General features: G+C 68.7%; 2 protein-coding genes across 4 annotated transcripts; one reads left to right on the forward strand and one right to left on the reverse strand.

Moving 5' to 3' along the window:
• Positions 1–426: 426 nt before the first annotated feature.
• On the forward strand, positions 427–13699 carry UNC5A (unc-5 netrin receptor A). Its single transcript, XM_074838440.1, has 16 exons — positions 427–547; positions 8575–8796; positions 8939–9082; positions 9158–9261; positions 9380–9560; positions 9675–9842; positions 10037–10201; positions 10287–10475; positions 11045–11344; positions 11437–11524; positions 11608–11776; positions 11861–12094; positions 12210–12359; positions 12442–12606; positions 12701–12879; positions 13097–13699. Exons 1-16 carry the CDS (start codon positions 427–429, stop codon positions 13260–13262), a joined length of 2745 nt encoding a protein of 914 aa, XP_074694541.1. The 3' UTR covers positions 13263–13699.
• Positions 13700–13782: 83 nt separating this feature from the next.
• On the reverse strand, positions 13783–18902 carry HK3 (hexokinase 3). 3 transcript variants are annotated; one of them, XM_074838442.1, is made up of 19 exons: positions 18846–18902; positions 18658–18712; positions 18418–18580; positions 17948–18093; positions 17667–17786; positions 17449–17544; positions 17264–17363; positions 16999–17182; positions 16672–16827; positions 16320–16553; positions 15926–16230; positions 15709–15848; positions 15441–15560; positions 15257–15352; positions 15036–15135; positions 14721–14904; positions 14491–14646; positions 14066–14299; positions 13783–13951 (listed from the first exon to the last, which is right to left on the reverse strand). In XM_074838442.1, the coding sequence occupies exons 3-19, from the start codon at positions 18515–18517 to the stop codon at positions 13816–13818; spliced, it is 2607 nt and encodes an 868-aa protein (XP_074694543.1). In that variant the 5' UTR covers positions 18518–18580; positions 18658–18712; positions 18846–18902; the 3' UTR covers positions 13783–13815. The 3 variants fall into 3 exon arrangements, with proteins under 3 accessions (XP_074694543.1, XP_074694542.1, XP_074694544.1); XM_074838441.1 differs by having other exon boundaries at positions 17945–18093; XM_074838443.1 differs by lacking the exon at positions 15257–15352 and having other exon boundaries at positions 17945–18093.
• Positions 18903–19086: the final 184 nt, after the last annotated feature.

The following is a 19086-nucleotide window of genomic DNA, read 5'->3' on the forward strand; positions in this document are numbered from 1 at the left end:
CAGAGCCGGGTGCGCCGGGGGGTGTCCCGGGGCGGGGGGAGCTGCTGCGCTCGGGGCAGGGTGCGGACCCCCAGCGCCGTCCCGGGGCGGGGCGCGGGGGTTGGGGGTGTTGGGGGGGGATGCAGAGGGGAGATGCAGCCGCGGGGGAGGGGTGCGGTGCGGGGCGGGGGGGCGGCGGCGGGGGCGCGCCCAGCTGTTGCGCCGTCCCTTCCGCGGGCGGGTCCGCGCTCAGCGCCCGCATTGGCGGCGGCCGGGCGGAGCGGAGCGGCGCGGCGGCGGCGGGGCGGCGGCAGCAGCAGCGGCGGGGCCGGGCCGGTGGCGGTGGCGGGGCCGGTGGCGCCATGGCCCGCTGAGGGCGCCGCGGAGCGCGGCCCGCCCTGCTCCCTCGCCCCGCGCCGCGCCGCGCAGCGCTCCGCGGGGCGCGCCATGGGTGCGCGGCCGCGCCGCCGCCGGGCCCCCGCCGCCGCCGCCGCCGCCGCCGCCACCACCGCCGCCGCGCCGGGGCCGCTCGGTGCCCTGCTCGCCGCTGCCCTCCTGGCCGCCGCCGGTGAGTCACCGCGGGCACCGGGCGGGGGCGGGGGCGGGGGGGGGGAAGTCGGGGACCCGGCACCGGGCGCTGGGCAAGGTCACCCGGGGAGCGGCGGCGGGCGTCCTGCGGGGAACCGGGTGCCCTCCCGGGGACGAGGCGGGGGGGGGGGGAGCGGGGGCCGTTCCCTGTGCGGGGTGCCCGACCGGCCGTGGGGTACCGGGGGGGTCCGCGGGGTGCCCTCCCGGGAAGGGGGCGTGCCCCCTGCCCCACGACAGGCACTGCCGCCCCCCCGCGCCATGCCCACGCGTGGCCGCACACGCGTGTCCAGCCGGCTCTACCCCGGACACTGCCCGCACCGCGAAGGGGGGGGGGGGGGCGGGGGCGGGGGCTGGCGCTCGCCGCCTCGCCGGCACGGCTCCGCTCTCCCGGGACTCTGCCAGCCCCGGGCACGGGTGTCCACACCGGACCTGCCCCACGCGTGGGGTCCCTGCCCCACGCACGGCGTCTCTGCCTCACGCACAGCATCCCTGCCGTCCCCATCACCTGGCCGGGACGGGGGGGACCGCGGGGACGGGATAGCCTGGAGGGGTGCTGTCACGCCGCGTGGGTGGCCGTGGCGTGGGGGGGTATGCGGGACTGCATCGGTGTTGCTGCAGACGCGGCCGGTCCGGAGCCCGGTTGTCCCCGGCTTTGCCCGCCCCCCCGGGCAGGACCCGGCGGGTGGGGGTGCGGGCTGGCCCCGACCCCCGGGGCTGAGCGGCACCGGCTGCCGGGCCGGGTCAGCGGGCCGGGGGGTGCGGTGAGTGCCCGGGGCTGGCGGCTGCTGGCAGGTGTCACAGCAGCCTGGAAGTGGCGGCTGCAGACAAAGGACCGGGCTGGGGGCGGGGAGCTGCGCGGGGCTGGACGTGCGCTCTGCGGGGGGTCGGGGGGGGACGACGGGACGGGGGACCCCCTCTGCGCCCGGGTGTCCCGGCCCACCGACCCTCCTGCCGCCACTGGAGACGTCCCCTAGCCTGGCCTCGGTGTGCCGGGCGGGCACCCAAGGGGGGGCTGCAGCCCCCATCCTTCCCGACCGGGCACCCCAGGGACCCCGCGCCCAGCGCTCCCAGCACGGCCCCGTCTGCAGGAGGGGGGCACCGCAGAGCCGGAGTGGTGGGTGGGCACCCCTTGGGTGCAGGGAACCCCATATGGAGGGTGCTGTGGGTACCGGCCCCCAGCTGGGCAGGGAGCACTGCTGTCCCCATGGCACCCGTGGGGCCGTGGTGATGGATGGAGGTGGGGGGCAGCGGCACAGGGGGTGCATCAAACCACCCCACGCGGTGGGAGGTGTGGGGGATCCGGCAGTGCCAGCACCAGCTCGGGGCGGCGCGGTGTGGGAGCTCGTCCCCACCGCTCGCTTGGCAGGCAGCTCACAGCCGGCCGCGGCGCGACTGAGCCCAGCCACCTGCGCGGCCGCCGCTTGGCACAGACGTGTCAGCGCTGGGCCTCTGCTCCCACCTGGCACGGCACGGCACAGCACGGAACAGCACGGCATGGCACGGCACAGCAGGGCACCCCTTCCGCACGGACACCGAGGCACAGGTTGGGGACAGGGGAACCCGGGTGGCCAGGCGAAGGGCCCCTGCCCACAGCCGTGGAGCAGCAGCCCCGGTGCGGGTGCCCGCTCTGCGGTGCCCACGGGAGAAGGGCGAGAGCAGCAGCGAGGGCTGGGGCTCACCCGCGGGCAGCAGCGGGGGCTGCCCCACTCGAGTGCTGTGCTGGCGGGTGGGCAAGGGCAGAGGGGCAGGTCCTTCCCCAGAGCTACCCCTGGCCCAGCGCTGCCATGGGCCCTTCCCCTTCCCTGCAGCATCTGTGGCAGCCGGTGCCAGGCCCTAGTGCGGCTCCTGCACCCCAGTGAGTGTGACCCACACCAGCTCCTGCCCCAGCTCCTCTGACCAGGGCCACAGGCCCTGCTCTCACCGTGCATGAGCTACACGGTGCTGACGGCTTCACTGGGATGCTGGTGACGCTCAGGCTCTGGCAGGCAGCCCCCTGACCGCTGCACCCCACAACCTGGCACCCCAGGTTGCTGCATCCCATCGGTGCCCCACAGCCAGCGCCTGGCTGGGCAGCGGTGCCTCCGTGGTGCAGGCAGGACGGCGGGCAGGGCTGGCGTGCGCCGGCGGCCGGGAGGCTGCCGTGCCGGCTGTCAGCGCGAGCGTGCGGCAGACGCAGCCCGCCCAGGGCTGTTTGTTCTGGCTCGGTGCCACGTGGGGTTGGCACTACATCAAACCGTGCAGAGCCTGGCAGGTGCTTGCAGGAGGGGACCGGGGTGCTGGCAGTGCCACCAGGGGCTGGGCACCCCCGGAGTTACCTCGGGCACCTCACAGCTGTGGGTATGGGTGAGCGCCTGTCCCACCTGGGTGGCCATCAGTGCCCAGGACCACCCCGGACACAACCGAGGGCTGATGGCACGGGGACTGTGCACTGTGAATGCCCCACCGTGCCCTATCCTGCACCCAGGGGTGCACCCTCAGTCCCAGCACCCCTCCGGCTGTCGGCACGTCGCTGAGTCCATGCGTCAGGCTGGGGTGGGCTGGCTCCAGACTGGGCATGCTGGGACTTCACACAGTCAGGCCTGGTTGCCCAGTACCCCTTGGCCCTGCTGCCTGTCCGCTCTTTGGGTGCTGCTCCCCTGTGGGTGTCAGGCAGATAACAGCTCACCCTGGGCCCCCCCCCACCCCCAGGCCCTGCTGTGCCCGGGGCTCCTGCCCGAAGGATGAGGGTCTTGGGTCCCAGCCCCCTGCACCAGCCCTTGCTGCCGCAGGGCTGTGGAGTGCCGGGGCTGCTGTCACCACCGTGTGCCACCCATGGGTGGGAGGGGAAGAGGCCGAGGGGCTGGACCCTGCCACCTGGAACCGTTGTCTGGGCAGAGGGTCCTTCCCAGCCCCCCACCCATCTCCCCTCCCCACTCCGTCAGGGACGCAGGGCTGAGGGTGACCTTGACACTCCTCCCGGCGGGGCCAGGACTCGACAGGAGCGTTTGCTCTTCACTGTCAGTTAAAGGAGAGCCAGGAAAGCCACTCGGCTTCCTGGGCTCTGGACCCCAGCGACAGCCCCAGCATGTGGGGCTGGACCAGTCCTGTTCCCCCACCACCATCCCAGTGCCAGGCTGGGCAGGGGGAGCCCCTGTCCCCCACCTAGCCGGGGTCAGGTTGAGACCCTCTCCCCAGGCAGTGGGGTTGCTGCTGACTGGGGCTGGCATGTCTTGCCATGGGATCCTGCGGGCAGGCTGGGTCAGGGGGAGCTGTGGGGCTCAGTGGGCACCTGGGGCTGGTGGGGAACAGGGTTCTGTGTGTGCCATGGGGTTGAGAGGGACCCAGCTCCATGGGTGCTTGGGGAAGGGTGCCCAGCACTGGGTGCCAGGGTCAGTAGCAGGCAGGCAGAGGTGGTCCCTGGGGAGGGGCTGCCACCCCCGGCACCGTTGTCCCCAGACCCCGGGCACAGGGCAGCGTGGGCCAGGCTTGGGCATGGCTGGGGCCGTGCAGCCCCCTTGGCGGGCACTGGGGTGGGACAAGGGTGCAGCTGGCGGGAGTCCTGCCCACCCTGGCACATGCTAATTGCATGTAATGGGGAGAGCGTTATCAGCTCAAATCCGTAATTAGGCAGCTCCATTGTCATGCAAACCCGCCTGACTAATTCATTCATAACAAGCGCTCGCTTAATCAGCGCCCAGACGCTGCCACGCGCTCGCAGGGAGACCGGCACCCTCCGGCCCCCGCCACCCCCACCCAGTCTCTCCCGTGGCTGTGGGGTTGGCACACGTGGGGCACGCGCCTGGGGGTCCTGGACAGAGGCCAGATGTGGGGACACACTGAGAAATTGGGGACACGGTCCTGGGGCAAACGGGGGTACCCCTGGGGGGCACTGTGCCCGTTGGAGCACTGGGGACGCGTTGGTCAGCACTCTGTGCCCATTGTCACATCGTCCTCGGTGCTCACCACGTGCCAGACTGGCCGGGAGCCGGGTCGTGCTGCCCACGTTGGCATCCGACCCTGCTGGCTCCCTGCCCGGCCAGGGCTGGCACCGGCACCTGCCTGGCGTCACCGTGGGGGCTGTGTGGGGTGGGAAGGTGGGTGCAGGGGGAGTGTTTGACGATGCCCAGATGCTCCAGGTGAGCGATGGGGCAGCCACGGGCAGCCGGGCAGTGCTGGGTGATGCCACGGCCCCTGGCTGGAGGTTTCCCGGGAGCAGCACCGGCTCATCACGGCGCAGAGCCAGCCTCTCCCGGCAGGATGGTGCCCGGCTCAAAGCCTCAGACAAGCTTTTTGATGGTGGCAAGTCGTGCCAGCTCCCCTCCTCTGCGCCGTGCAGAGAGCAAAGTGCTGGCAGCAGGGACCCCTGTGTGCAGGACAGTGGGCAGGGCTGGCACCCCCAGACTCCCCTGGGCACAGCCGGGCATCCTCTGCCCTCCACCTGACGCCCATCCTTCCCTTGTTTAGGTGGGCGCAATCAGCAGCAATTATTGCTTTAATTACCTGCTGCTGGGGCGCAGGCCGAGCGCCGGCGAAGTGCAAGGAAATCTTTCATGTTAATGGCGTGCCAGGCCTGGCGCGGGCGCGATGGATGGGACGCCAGCTGGGATTGAAACTGCCGGCTGCAAAGCCCGCGGGGATTTGGGGAGGTCCCCGGAGGGGGGCACAGCGGTGGAGGCAGGTGCTGGCGTGGAGGTCCCCACGCTGCCACAGGGACCCCCAGGGCATCAGGCATCAGGCAGGGGTGCGTGCAGGGGATGGGGGCAGAGGGAGGCTGGGGCAGGGCTGTTGAGGGTGGCTTCATGCCCTCCGGGGATGGCCGGTGTGTGGGTCCCAGCTGGGCAGCAGTGTTCGGGGCAGACCCGTGCCATCGCAGTGTTCTCCCAGTGCAGGCAGCTGCCTGCTCCCTCCCGGGGGCAGCTGTGCCAGGCGGGCGCACACCGGCCTGTCGGTGCCGGGGCTGCCGCAGCCGCCGGCGGGCAGCCTCTCCTCGCCAAGAACACGCTGACCTTCCCGGCGTCTCCCGCAGCAGGCACCGAGGCGCTCGGCGTGCTGCTCTCAGCACCGCCGGGGAGCGTGGCACCAGCACTGGGGCAGGAGCAGCCCCTTGAGGACCAGGCTGGGGGGGCACCCGCTGGCGCCTGGTGGGTCCTGGCAGTGTCCCCCCGCCAACACTGTGCAAAGCAGCCTCTTGCAGCCTCTCCCTGCCCAGTAACACCAGTACACATGGTGTTTCTGATGCTGGGGGGCCCAGGCGCTACGGTGAGGGGCTGTGTGGCCACCCAGGGTGGCAGCGGCTGTGGGGCGCAGGGAGAAGGGGGGCTCTGTGCGTGGGGAGGGGGCCAGGAGCGGCTGGGGGTCCCGCAGTGCTGGGCTGAAGGCGGGTACGTGCTCAGAGCCCGCAGCGGGGTGCCCCCATCCCCTCTGTACCCCAAAGTGGGTGTCGCAGCCCTGCCCCCCAGCACCCTGCCCCTCCGCCAGGCCTGCCGGCACGCTCGTTAGCCCACGTGGGCGGGGGATAATTGATAATAAAGCCCTGCCTAATGCACTGGCTTTACCGGCTGTGATTTATCGGCGCTGTAGCAAACCGCGCTCCCAATTACCCCTTTGGCTGCCGAGAGAGCAGCCGGCCGGGGCTGTGCCCCCTGCCACGGCGGGGGCTGTCCCCGGGGCGAGTGGGACCCAGCGCCCCACTGTCCCCCCCAGTCCCTGTCCCCCATCCCCTCTGAAGTTCCCCGGTTCCCTTTGCCAAGGTGACATAAGCATCTCGCCTGTTTCCATGGCAACGCAGCGGCAGGTGAGCGACGAGGCCGACCGACGCGGTGCGGGAGCCGGCACAGCGTCGCGTGGGGGGCCGCTGCCCACGGGGCGCCCACGCTACGCCCGTGCCTACGGGCTGGGGGTGCCCACGCTGTGTGGGGTGTCTGTGGCGTGGGGGGGGGCCTCACAGAGCACGGGGGTGTCTGCAGGGGGAGGGTGCCGGTGGTGCATGGGATGCCCGCAGTGCGTTGGGTGCCCGGTGGTGCATGCGGAGGCCACGGGGTACCATCATGCGTGGGGTGCCCGTGGCGCATGGGGCACCCACACCTTCACCCCCTCGCCGGGGCTCCAGGCCAGCTCCAGCCTCCCGGCCATGCCGCGTGGCTCCGGCCATGACCCACCACAGTGCAGAGCCCCACCGGTGCCCAGCGTGGTGCCAAGCAGCAAGGATGGCATCCCGCCCGGGGGGTCTGTGGGGTGCCTGGCAGCCCCCCTGCTCTGCTGCTTGCTGCACGTCCCCAGCTCCATTTGCTGCCCGTGGTCCCACCCTGCCCCGGCTGGCTGGGCAGTGGAGGGGCTCTGTGCTCATCCTGCTCCCCCCCAACACATCACTGCTGGCCCTGGGCTTCCCGCACCCCTCCGCTCGGCCGTGATGGACAGACACCCAGCTCGGCCACCGCTGTGATCATTTCACATGTGATTGAAAGGCCAGTCCCCGCAGCAGCGCTCCCCCGTTCGCCCAGCGTGCCCGCCACAGCCACCCAGACAGGGCGCAGCAGTGGTGCTGTGCAGCGGCAAACCTGGTATTTAATAAAGAAATTGCGTTGCCTTTCTGCCCGTCTCAGCCCCCCGGCCGACGCGGCGCAGAGCCCCATATGCCGGCGCGGGCAGTGCGGCGTGAGCACCCAGGGGTGCCCGTGCTGCGGCGAGCCGTGCCGCAGCCGGCACCGGGGTGGCACCATGCTGGGGACCGCAGCGCCTGTCCGCACCGTGACCCCCCGGGCTGGCCCCGGGCTGCGGCTGGGGGGGGTCGTTAAACCAGTGAAATATGAAATGCCTGTATATCCCCGACAGGGGTTTTAATTAAATTAATTGCCAGCGACATTGTAAAAGTGCTGATGGGGTAATAACTGACGCGTTATGGTGGCCGTTTATCTTCCCCGCGTAAATTAGCTGCCGCACCTTGCCCGTCCCGGCGGGCATCGCAGCGGGCTCACTCAGCACCCGCACCCCGGCTCAGAGGGGCCTGATCCAGCTGGGGGGAGCAGCAGGGCCTAGAGCCCCCCGAGGGGGACACAGCCAGGGCCCGAGGGACCCCATTGTCCCCTGCATCCCCATCATGCAGGCAGCTGTGCCAGGCGGGAGCCACCCGGGGTGGGCACGGACAGTGGGGGGGCAGTGGGGGTCCCACGGGCTTGCGGGGAGCAGCGGGGGTTGCCAAAGGAAGGCACTTAATTACTGCGCATTCCATCCCATTTAATTGCTTATTAAATCCTAACCAGCCAATTAGCAGCAGCAATTACAGCTTCATTCAGTGACACAATCGCTATTTTATCGTTTGTTAATCAAATGCTTATTTAGGGCCCTGGTTTATTAACTCTTTCTGCAGCAGGCGCTGGCAGGGTGGGGGGAGTGGGGGCACCCACCATGTCCAGTCTGGGGGACATGGACACTGTGGGACTGTGCCACATGCAGTGTCCCCAGCGCCGCTGTCCCATGGAGACCCTGCCCAGGTGCATGGCACCCACAGCTCCCAAGCAAAGCTGGCAGATGCCCAGCTCCCCCGAGGGATGTGTGTGCAGCCCTGAGCCACCTCTGCCTCGCTGGGGACACTGGGGACAGCCAGACCCCCTGTGCCATGCCTGTGCCACCCTGCCGTGTCCCTCAGGGCATGGGGCGCGCACCCCACCACTCACCCTGCATCCCTGTGCCACCCCAGGCCGTGGCGGAGCAGGATGCGGGCCCCGGCCAGCACCTCGCAGCGTGCTGGGGACGGGAGGTGACGGGCGCCCCGGGAGGCGTGAGCAATGGCCCTTGTTGGTCACACTACATTTCCTTTTCATTAGCACTAAGTGCAGACATGAGGGATCGGCGCGGGTTCAGCGGGTGCAGCCACCGTGCGGCTGCTCTCTCTGATGGATGGCGGGGCCGGGGGGGGCTGCTGCTTCGTCGGCGACGGGGGGGACAGCGGCAGGGCACAGCGCCACGCCAGGATGGGTGATTGCCCAGCCCGGGCATGCTGGAGGTGGCCAAGCCCCCGTCTCCCCGCAGGTGCTCAGCAAAGTGCGACCGTGGCCAACCCCGTGTCCGGTGCGTCCTCGGACCTGCTGCCGCACTTCCAGCTGGAGCCGGAGGACGTCTACATCGTGAAGAACAAGGCGGTGAGCCTGGCCTGCCGCGCCACCCCCGCCACCCAGATCTACTTCAAGTGCAACGGCGAGTGGGTGCACCAGGGTGACCATGTCACGCAGCACAGCACCGACCGCGGCACCGGTGAGCGCCGGCAGGAGGGACGGTGCCGGCCCCGGTGATGGGGGGCCACGTGCGCTGCTCTCTGGGAGGGGTTGCACGGGACTGGGGCTGTGGGGACCATTCCCGGTGTGCCGGTGCTGACGTGCCGCCCTCCCGGTGGCAGGGCTGCCGGTGATGGAGGTGCGCATTGAGGTCACCCGCCAGCAAGTGGAGAAGATCTTTGGGCTGGAGGAGTACTGGTGCCAGTGTGTGGCCTGGAGCTCCTCCGGCACCACCAAGAGCCAGAAAGCCTTCGTCCGCATCGCCTGTGAGTGTCTGCAGGTGCCTGGATGGGGTGCAGGGCGCTGGGACGGGCCCTCTCCTCACCTCCACTCCTCCCCAGATCTGCGCAAGAACTTTGAGCAGGAGCCGACGGCCAGGGAGGTCTCCATCGAGCAGGGCATCGTGCTCCCATGCCGCCCTCCCGAGGGCATCCCCCCTGCTGAGGTGAGCCCCCACAGGGCAGGATGCGGCTAAAGGGGCCCCTTGCCCATGGGGATGCCCTGTGTGCTCCTGGAGGGGGTGGCCCAGCCGGGCACCCGGTGACATCCCCCGTGCCCCACAGGTGGAGTGGCTGCGCAATGAGGAACTGGTGGACCCGGCGCTGGACGCCAACGTCTATGTGACGCCGGAGCACAGCCTGGTGCTGCGGCAGGCCCGCCTGGCCGACACCGCCAACTACACCTGCGTGGCCAAAAACATCGTGGCGCGTCGTCGTAGCGCCTCTGCTGCCATCACTGTCTATGGTACGGCCCCGCCGCGCCTGTCCCCGCCGTGCTGCCCCGGTGTCACCCTCCCCGTCCTGTCCCTCCCCGTGTCCCCCCTCCCGGCGGGGCGCTGACGGGTCCCTCTCCACCCAGTGAACGGCGGCTGGTCGACGTGGACGCAGTGGTCGGGCTGCAGCACCAGCTGTGGACGGGGCTGGCAGAAGCGGAGCCGGACGTGCACCAACCCCACGCCCCTCAACGGGGGGGCTTTCTGTGAGGGCCAAAACGTGCAGAAAACCGCCTGCACCACCCTGTGCCCAGGTACCCGCCCTGCCCGGGGCACCGCCGCCGCCCCGCCATGCCGATGCTGCACTCCCTGCTGCACCCATCGCAGTCCCTGTCGCCCCCCCCCCCGGGTGTCTCGTCCTCCCACCCCACCATGTGTCCGTCTCCGCCGACCCCGGGGCAGGGGAGGGGGATGGCAGCGGGGCGCTGACCCCCAGCTGTGCCCACAGTGGATGGCGCCTGGTCGGAGTGGAGCAAGTGGTCGGTGTGCGGGGCTGAGTGCACCCACTGGCGAAGCCGGGAGTGCTCGGAGCCAGCGCCGCGCAACGGGGGCCGGGATTGTCACGGCCCCGAGCTGGACACCCGCAACTGCACCTCCGAGCTCTGCAGCCATGGTGAGAGCGGTGGGGACGGCGGGATTGTCCCCTGGGATAGGGGACCGGGGGGTGCTGGTGGGTGCTGATGCTCTGTCCCGCGCAGCTGCCCCCGGCGCGGAGGACGTGGCGCTGTACGTGGGGCTGGTGGCCGTGGCCGTGTGCCTGGTGCTGCTGCTGCTGGTGGGGGTGCTGGTGTACTGCCGCAAGAAGGGGGGCCTGGACGCTGATGTGGCCGACTCCTCCATCCTCACCGCCGGCTTCCAGCCCGTCAGCATCAAGCCCAGCAAGGCCGGTGAGCGAGGGCTGTGGGGATGGGGTTGTGCACCCATGCTGGAACATGGTATCCCTCAGGATCTGGGGGTGACCGTGCCCCTGGGGAGGCTCTGGGAAGGGGCTGTCGGCCCCAGGACATCCCTGGCCCCAGGTGGGGGTTCTGTGCCCCATGGGGTCCATGGTCTTGAGTGGGGGCTCTGTGCCCTATGGGATCCCTGGCTGTGGGGACACTGTATCTGAAGGGTCCCTGACTGTGGGGTTAGTGCTTTGTGCCACATAGGTCCCCAGCTGTGGGTAGGGGCTCTCTGTCCTATAGGGTCCCTGGTCCCTATAGGGCCTGTGCCCTGGGTTGGTGCTGTGTGCTCTGGGGACCCCAGGTGTGACTGTGCCCCAAGGGTCTGTGCCATGGGGTGGGAGCTTGATGCCCTTTGGACCCCCAGGGGTGGCTGTGCCCCATAGGGCCCTTACCATGGGGCAGGGGCTGTGTGCCCCATGCCCCCCGGGGCCGGCTGTGCCAATGCATTGCCGGCAGGGACCCTGCCGTCCCCACCACGTCCCAGCGCCACAGTCCCCTGCTCTGTGCCACAGACAACCCCGGCCTGCTCACCATCCAGCCTGACCTCAGCACCGCCACCATGACCTACCAGGGCTCGCTCTGCCCGCGCCAGGACGGCCCCGCCAAGCTCCAGCTGCCCAACGGGCACTTGTTGAGCCCGCTGGGCGCTGGGCGGCACACGCTGCACCACAGCTCACCCGCCGCCGAGGGCGCTGACTTCGTGGCCCGGCTCTCCACCCAGAGCTACTTCCGCTCCCTGCCCCGCGGCACCACCAACATGGCCTACGGCACCTTCAACTTCTTGGGGGGGCGGCTCATGATCCCCAACACAGGTACGGTGGCGTGGGCACGGGGTGCTGGAGCATCGCCCAGTGTGGGCGGGTTCCCATGGGACTCACACCCCCACCTGCACGCCCCCACCCAGGGATCAGCCTGCTCATCCCACCCGATGCCATCCCACGGGGGAAGATCTACGAGGTCTACCTGACCCTGCACAAGCAGGAGGAGGTGAGGTAGGTGCCGTGGCCAGGGCTGCCGGGGCGCAGGGCTGCTTGGGGGGGCCATCCCTGCTCAGCTGCCCCTGTCGTTGCCCCAGGTTGCCCCTGGCCGGCTGCCAGACGCTACTGAGCCCCATCGTCAGCTGTGGCCCCCCCGGGGTTCTCCTCACCCGTCCCGCCATCCTGGCCATGGGTCACTGCGTGGAGGCCAGCGCTGAGAACTGGAGCATCCGACTGAAGAAGCAGTCATGCGAGGGCACGTGGGAGGTGAGCATCCGCTGGGGGCGAGGGGGTTGGGGTTGGAGGGGGGGATGCCCATGGCCGGGGTGCATCTCTGCCCGGGTGCCGCAGGACGTGCTGCAGCTGGGCGCCGAGCCGTGCACGGAGCTGTACTACTGCCAGCTGGAAGCGCAGGCTTGCTACATCTTCACGGAGCAGCTGGGGCGCTTCGCCCTGGTCGGGGAGTCCCTCAGCATGGCGGCCTCCAAGCGCCTCAAGCTGGTCCTGTTCGCGCCGGCCGCCTGCCCCTCGCTCGAGTACAACATCCGCGTCTACTGCCTCAGCGACACCCAGGACGTCCTCAAGGTACCGGGGGTCCCTGTACAACACCCCCCATCCCAGCTTGGAGTGATGGCTGCGCAGGCAGGGCTGGGCTCCTGGGGTGCAGCATCCCCTGCCTGACCACTGCCTGTGCTGGCAGGAGGTGATCCAGCTGGAGAAGCAGCTGGGGGGGCAGCTGATCGGAGCCCCCCGGGTTCTGCACTTCAAGGACAGCTACCACAACCTGCGCCTCTCCATCCATGACATGCCCAGCTCCCTCTGGAAGAGCAAGCTCCTTGCCAGCTACCAGGTGAGGAGCTCAGCTGGTGAGTGGGGATGGAGGGGGTGTCTCTGCCACTCTGACCCCACCCCCCCCAATCACGCCGCCGCAGGAGATCCCCTTCTACCACATCTGGAGCGGGCTGCAGCCCTTCCTGCACTGCACCTTCACCCTGGAGCGCCTGAGCCCCAGCACCTGCGAGCTGGCCTGCAAGATCTGGGTCTGGCAGGTGGAGGGTGATGGGCAGAGCTTCACCGTCAACTTCAACATCGCCAAGGTGAGGGCAGGGCTGGGGGGGAGCGCTCCTGGGGGTGACCCCACAGGATGGATGGGCTCACATCCCCCCACACGCCACTGGTGCTCTCCCCTAGGACACAAGGTTTTCAGACTGGTTGGTCCCTGACAGCGAGGTGGGCGCCCCAGCCCTGGTGGGCCCCAGTGCCTTCAAGATCCCCTTCCTCATCCGCCAGAAGATCATCAGCAGCCTGGACCCGCCAGGCACCCGGGGAGCTGACTGGAGGACGCTGGCCCAGAAACTCAACCTTGACAGGTGGCCCGGGATGGGGACAGCGCTGGGGATGGGGATGGGGTGGCAGGGTGGATGGGGACAGGGGGCTTCTGGCCTCATCCTGCACCTATGGCTGGATACTGGAATGCTATGGGACTCTGGGAGCGGGATGGAGCCTGTGGTGAGGCCAGCATGGGGCTGGTCCCAGGATGCGGAGCCATCCCTGTGCCCTGACGCGGTCCCTCTGTCCCGCCTGCAGCCATCTCAGCTTCTTCGCCTCGAAGCCCAGCCCCACAGCCATGATCCTCAACCTGTGGGAAGCGCGGCACTTCCCCAACGGCAACCTCTCGCAGCTGGCCGCCGCGGTGGCCGAGGTGGGCAAGCAGGACAGTGCCCTCTTTGCCGTCTCCGAGGCCGAGTGCTGAGCACGGCAGGGCAGGGGGCCCAACCCTGCTCCTGGGGGACCACTGCCATGGGGCAGGGGGCCCCGGCCGGCCCCCGGGCCCCTGCTGCCCCACAGCCCATGGGGAGGGCTGCCTGGCCCCCTTGCAAGAGAGGGATGCCTGTGCCCCACGGCGGCCGGGCCCCCCTCAGCGCGCAGTGGCGGGGCTCAGCCCGGCCCCGGGGGTCCCGCAGCCCCATGGCGGGGGGCCCTGGGTGTGCGTCGTGCGTGCGGTGCCGTCGTGCTGTCTGCGTGTGGGGCCGGGCGGCCCCGGGCCCCGTGCCGTGTTGTGTAAAGACCGTTTTTTTAATTCTGTATTAAGTGCATTCAAGTATTTACACTTGGCCTTATGTACATAGCGGTGCCGCGGGCGGGGGGTCTGCCGAACGTGAATGTAAATAAATTCGATATATATTGCTACGTGGGGCTGTGCCCGGCCATGCGCTGCCCGCCCCGCCCCGTGCCCCCTCACAGGAGTCGGAGGTGTGGAGCAAAGTGCTTTATTGGGGTGCCGGTGGTGGCAGGGGTGGCTGTCCCTAGGGCTCGGCCTCACGGCAGGCCACGGCCGCCACGAGCGCGGCCCCTTTCCCCGAGCCGTCCTCCGACTGCAGGAGCGTGACGGTGCAGTTGGGTGCCAGGTCCTGCAGCATCTTCTGGAGGTTCTGGGAGAAGCTGGTGGGGACAGGAGGGGAGGGTGAGGGCTGGTGCCCCCCATGCTCCCCCCCCCGACCCCTGCCATAGGGCAAGGGTCCCCACTGAGTACCTGCCACCCCCGGCCCCACTCACTGCGGGTGCATCTTGTACAAGGTGCCATCCACCCCCACGGTGACAGCCAGCTGGGCCAGGCCCCGGTTCTCCCGCATCTTCTCCACCACGGCAGCCAGGCCGGCGGCGCAGAGCTGGGCCGCCCGCAGGGACACGGTCCGGCACACTTCCCTCACCAGTATGCTGTCCTCAAAGCTGGCCTGGAGTTCCAGGTCCTGCAGGATGGCCCGTACCTTCTGCAGGGCCAGCCCATCCCTGCCATGGACCAGAGGCACCATCAGGACTGCTGTCCCCGTTGCCATCCCCATCCCTGTCCCCATCCCATGGGCTGGAGATGGCATCACCCTGCATGTGCCCCATCCATGTAGCATGGCCCCTCTCTTGGGGCTCTGGCTTCACACCCCCCCAGCCCAGGCTCAGGGAACCCACCGCAGCCCAGCACTCACATCTCGATGGTGGAGAGGAACTTAGTCTGGAAGATGTCCCTGGTCTGGAGCTTAGGGCAGGGCTTGCCACGGAACAGGACCTGTTTCTCCACCAGTGCCAGCAGGACGTGGCGCACGATCTCACCCAGGTACATGCCGCTGATGAGCTTCTCGAACCTGCCCGGGCACAGCCTTAGCCAGGCACAGCCACTCCCACCCAGTCCCTTCCCCTCCCCAGGGCTCTGACCCACCTCTGCTTGCCCGCATTGATGGTTTTCTCATCCACCAGCTGGTCAAAGTTGGTGAAGAAGTCGTCCAGGCAGCCATTGTCTCCGAAGGCTCCCCACTCCATGTTGATGCACATGCGGCCCTGTTCCCCCTCCACAGTGCCCACGTTCTCCATCTCCTCCATGTAGCAGGCGTTGGTCCCCGTCCCTGCAGGCCCGTGCTGGTGTCACCCCTACCACAGCCCTGGCATAGCTGCCTGGCACCCTGTGCCATGCCACATAGGCTGGGGGTGGCGGGGAGGGGATGGGAAACCCCCTGGGTGCAGAGGTGCTCCTCACCCACGATGAGGCCAATTTCACATTTGGGGTCTTCATAGGCACAGGACATCATGGTTCCCACCGTGTCATTGACCACAGCCACCACCTTCAGCCCTAAGTGCTGTCAAACCAGAGACGGGGACACATGTCTTAGTGGCACCCAGCCAGCTCCTGGGGCTGGCACCGCCTGGGTGCACGGTGGCACCCCGGGGACAGGGGACGGACCTCCAGCCCTTCCCTACCTGTTTGCGCTGGGCAGCCTCCCGCAGCAGATGGACCACATCCTGCCCCACGCAGCCTGAGGCGCTGAAGCCTTTGGTCCAGCTCAGCAGCACTGCCTACAAGAGGCAGGAGCAGGGGCTGGGCAGCTGCCTCACACCCTGGGGCACCCCCCTCATCCCCCTGGGGCCAGAGCCACCCCCTCACCTTATCCAGGCCCAGCTGCTGGCAGGGGAAGGAGAAGGTGAAGCCGAGCGGCAGGATCTGGTCCATCAGGTTCTGCTTCAGCTGGAAGTCTACGATGCACTCGATAATGTGGTCGAAGAGCTGCAGAGAGTGGCTGCGGTCAGCAGGGCCCAGGCTGGGGAGATGCCACAGGAGCTCTCCCAGCCCCATCCCAGGCCCCTGGGTGGTGAGGGAGGAGGCAATTCCCACCCCCTTGCCCCATCCCTTGGCCACGGGTCCTCGGCCTCACCGCCTCTCCAGTGCCCTGCATGACGGTGGTGGGGATGACGTAGATCTCGCTGGCCATGCGGATGCCGTCCTGCGCCACACGCACCACCAGCACCCGGAAATTGGTCCCCCCCAGGTCCAAGGCCAGGAATTCTCCTCGCTCTGCAGGGAGCCAACACAGGGCATCAGCAGGGCCACGGCCTCCCTGGCACGCCCTTCCCGAGATCCCTGGCCCTCACCAGTGCCGTCGGGTGTGCCGCGGACATAGGTGGGCAGCATGCGGACAGAGGAGTCGGCATTGCTCTCACGGCCCAGCCCCAGCTCCATCTCCCGCCTCATCAGCGCCTGGACACGCTCCAGGTCGGCACGGCTGAGCCACAGCGGGGCCAGCAGCTGTTCCACCTCGCGGCGCTGGGCCGCCAGGCGCAGAGCCACTGCTGTCACCATCGCTGCCCCCCGCCCAGTCCTATCCACCGAGGGCAAGAGAGTGGCCTTGCACTCAGGGGCCAGCAGCCCTGTCACGCTCTGCAGGATCTCCCCAAACCTGACAGAGGAAGAAGAAGAGGGCGAGGGCTGGGTGTGAGGCACCCTGCTAGGGTGGGACCCCACCGGGAGCCCCGTGTCCCTCCTCACCTGCTGTGGCCCCGGTACAATTTGCTGTCCACCCCCACATTGACCACCATCTGCTCCAGCTCCCGGCTCTGGCACATGTGGCTGAGGATGGCAGCCAGCCCAGCGGCACAGAGCACGGCGGCGCGGCTCACCACCGCCCGGCAGATCTGCTGCACCCGGCAGCAATCCTGCTCGCTCGGCTGCAGCCCCAGAGCCTCCAGAGCGCTCCTTGCCTTGGCCATGCCTTCCTCGTTGCTGCAAGGGAAAGCACAGCGTGGGCTTACAGGGCCACTGGCTCACAGCTGCCACGGGCACCCACCCGTCACCCCCCCATCCTCCCACCCGCAGCAGCTCCTGGTCCCCAGACACTCACTTGCTGATCTCCAGGACCTGCTGGGTCTTGAGTACATCTTTGGTCCTCAGGACAGCAACACTGCTCCCAATGAAGAGCGCTTTCTCAGCGGCCAGGGCGGTCAGCACATGCCGGACGATCTCCCCCAGGTACAGGCTGGCCACCAGCTTCTCAAACCTGCATGCAGCCTGAGCCAGAGTCAGTCGTGTCCCCCCCAGCACCCCTTGGCCCTTTGAGAGCACCCAGGAGCATCACAGGGGGCCATGTGCTCCTGTTGGTGGGGCCTGACATGCTCTGGGATGGATGGGGAGCCCCAGGGACCCTGCCCTTGCTGGGGGGTGGGTGCACCTCTTCTCCCCGGGGTTGGCAGATTCCTGGTCCACGCGCTGGTCATAGGGGGTCAGGACGTCACTCAGGGAGCCATCGTCCCCAAAGTAGCCCCACTCAGTGTTGACACACATCTGCCCACTGGCCTTCTCTGCCATCTCCACCTGCTGTGCCTCGGCCATGAAGCAGCTGTTGGTGCTTGTCCCTGCGGGGAGCGATGGGGGTGAGCACTGGAACAGCCCCCCCAGCACCCACCCCCCTGGCACAGGGTGTACCCACTGCTCACCCACGACCAAGGCGACCTCACAGGGTTCCCCCTCTGTGCTGCAGGTCATCATGGTGCCCACAGTGTCATTCATCAGGGCAACGACATCCACATGGCAGAGCTGGCCAGGGGCAAAGAGAGAGCATCATCAGCCGCTCCACAGGGGCAGCCCCCAGCCAGCCCCACCCCACCCCACGGCCCCCCACCTCCTGCTTGTTGATGGCCGACTGCAGCAACTGCACAACGTCCTTCCCCTCCACATCACTGCAGCTGAAGCCCTTGGACCAGGAGATGAGTTCAGCCTATGGAGAGCACGTGGCTGGGCCACTAGTCTCTGGCATTGGGCAGCTTCGCTCCCCACCTCTGATGTGCCGGGGAGGAGGTGGCTGCAGCTGCAGCCCCGGGACAGGGCTGTCCCACTCACCTTGTCCAGCCCCGTCTGCCTGCAGCTGAAGGGGAAGACGAAGCCCAAGGGGAGGCGTTGCTGGGGGCTGCTGATACCAGCCAGGAACTGGCACACACATTGTGCAATGAAGTCAAAGAGCTGCAAAGCCATGGCGGGGGGTGACCAGCTGCTCCCCTTACCCAGCACCCAGGCTGCAGGAGGCAGCCCAGGGCCCCAGCACCGGCCCGGAGCCCTCCAAGCCTCTGTGGTGCCGGGCAGTCCAGCACCAGCCACCCTCTGCCATGGCCTCCTCATACCACTTCCCCCTTTCCCTGCTTGATGTCCCCTGGCATGTCAAAGATCTTGTACACCACTTCGGGGCTCTGGTTCCCGTTGCCTGAGAGGGTCACCCGCAGGGTCCGGACGTGGCTCTGGCACAGCTCTACCACCAGCAAGTCGCCTTTCTCTGTGGGGGAGCAGAGGCAGTGTCAGGCAGAAACCTCCCCTGTGGCATATCCCCAAAAATCTGCTCCTCACCCTGTCCCAGGGAGTCACTCACCCATGGAGGAGGCTCCTGAGACCCTGACACCACTCTAGGGGCCAAGGGAACCAGCTCCTGGCCTCTGCCCCTGCACTGGGGACTGGCAGAGGCAGCGCAAGGGCAGCTTATGGACCCCATAACTGACCAGAGACCAGTGCACCCCTCCCCAGCACCCCCAGGGCCAAGTCCAGAGAGGCGTGCAGGGCTGCAGGTATTCGAGCAGCCCATCCCCAGGCCGAGCTGCCTTACCGGTGCCATCGGGCAAGGAGCAGATGTAGGTGGGCAACATCCGCATGTTGGCCTGTGCGTGCGTCTGGCGGCTCAGCCCCTTGCGCATGGCCTGCAGCATGCGGCCCTTCACCACCTGCAGCGTCTCCAGCGGGACGGTGAGCGCCAGCAGGGCTCGTTGTACCTGGGGACGGCTGGTTAGGGCAGGTCTGAAGGGCAGGGGATGCCTCTCGCCGGGCGTGGGGCAGGGATGGGCCTTACCGGTGTGCAGCAGGGCCCATCGCTCCGGCGGCCCAGCTGATGGCTCACTGGGGACCTGCGTGGAGGGAGGTGGTGTGTCACCCGCTGAGCCCCGGCCCGCAGCAGGACAGGACACGTGCCTGCCCATGCCCAAGCGTATGAGCGGGGCTGGGGGGGGGCAGCCCTCCATCCTCGGCTCTGCTTCCCACCTCCCCTCTGCGTCCCTGCTCCATGGGGCCGCGGTCTCGACAGCATCGTCACTTTGCAGTGTCCTCCCACCAGAACTGCGACCCAGCAGCCGGGGGTAGAGGGGGCAGCTGTGCCCCACGACGGCGATGGTGTCGGGGGTGTCCTCCGGGGCTGCGGGAGAAGGGGGCTGCCCCTGCCTGGCCCTGCCCGCGTCTCGCCTCCACCTGCAAGAGGCCGGAGGCTGGTCTCTCCCCTGCCCGG

This window comes from Strix aluco, chromosome 13 (genome assembly GCF_031877795.1).
Source record: "Strix aluco isolate bStrAlu1 chromosome 13, bStrAlu1.hap1, whole genome shotgun sequence".
NCBI lineage: Eukaryota > Metazoa > Chordata > Aves > Strigiformes > Strigidae > Strix > Strix aluco.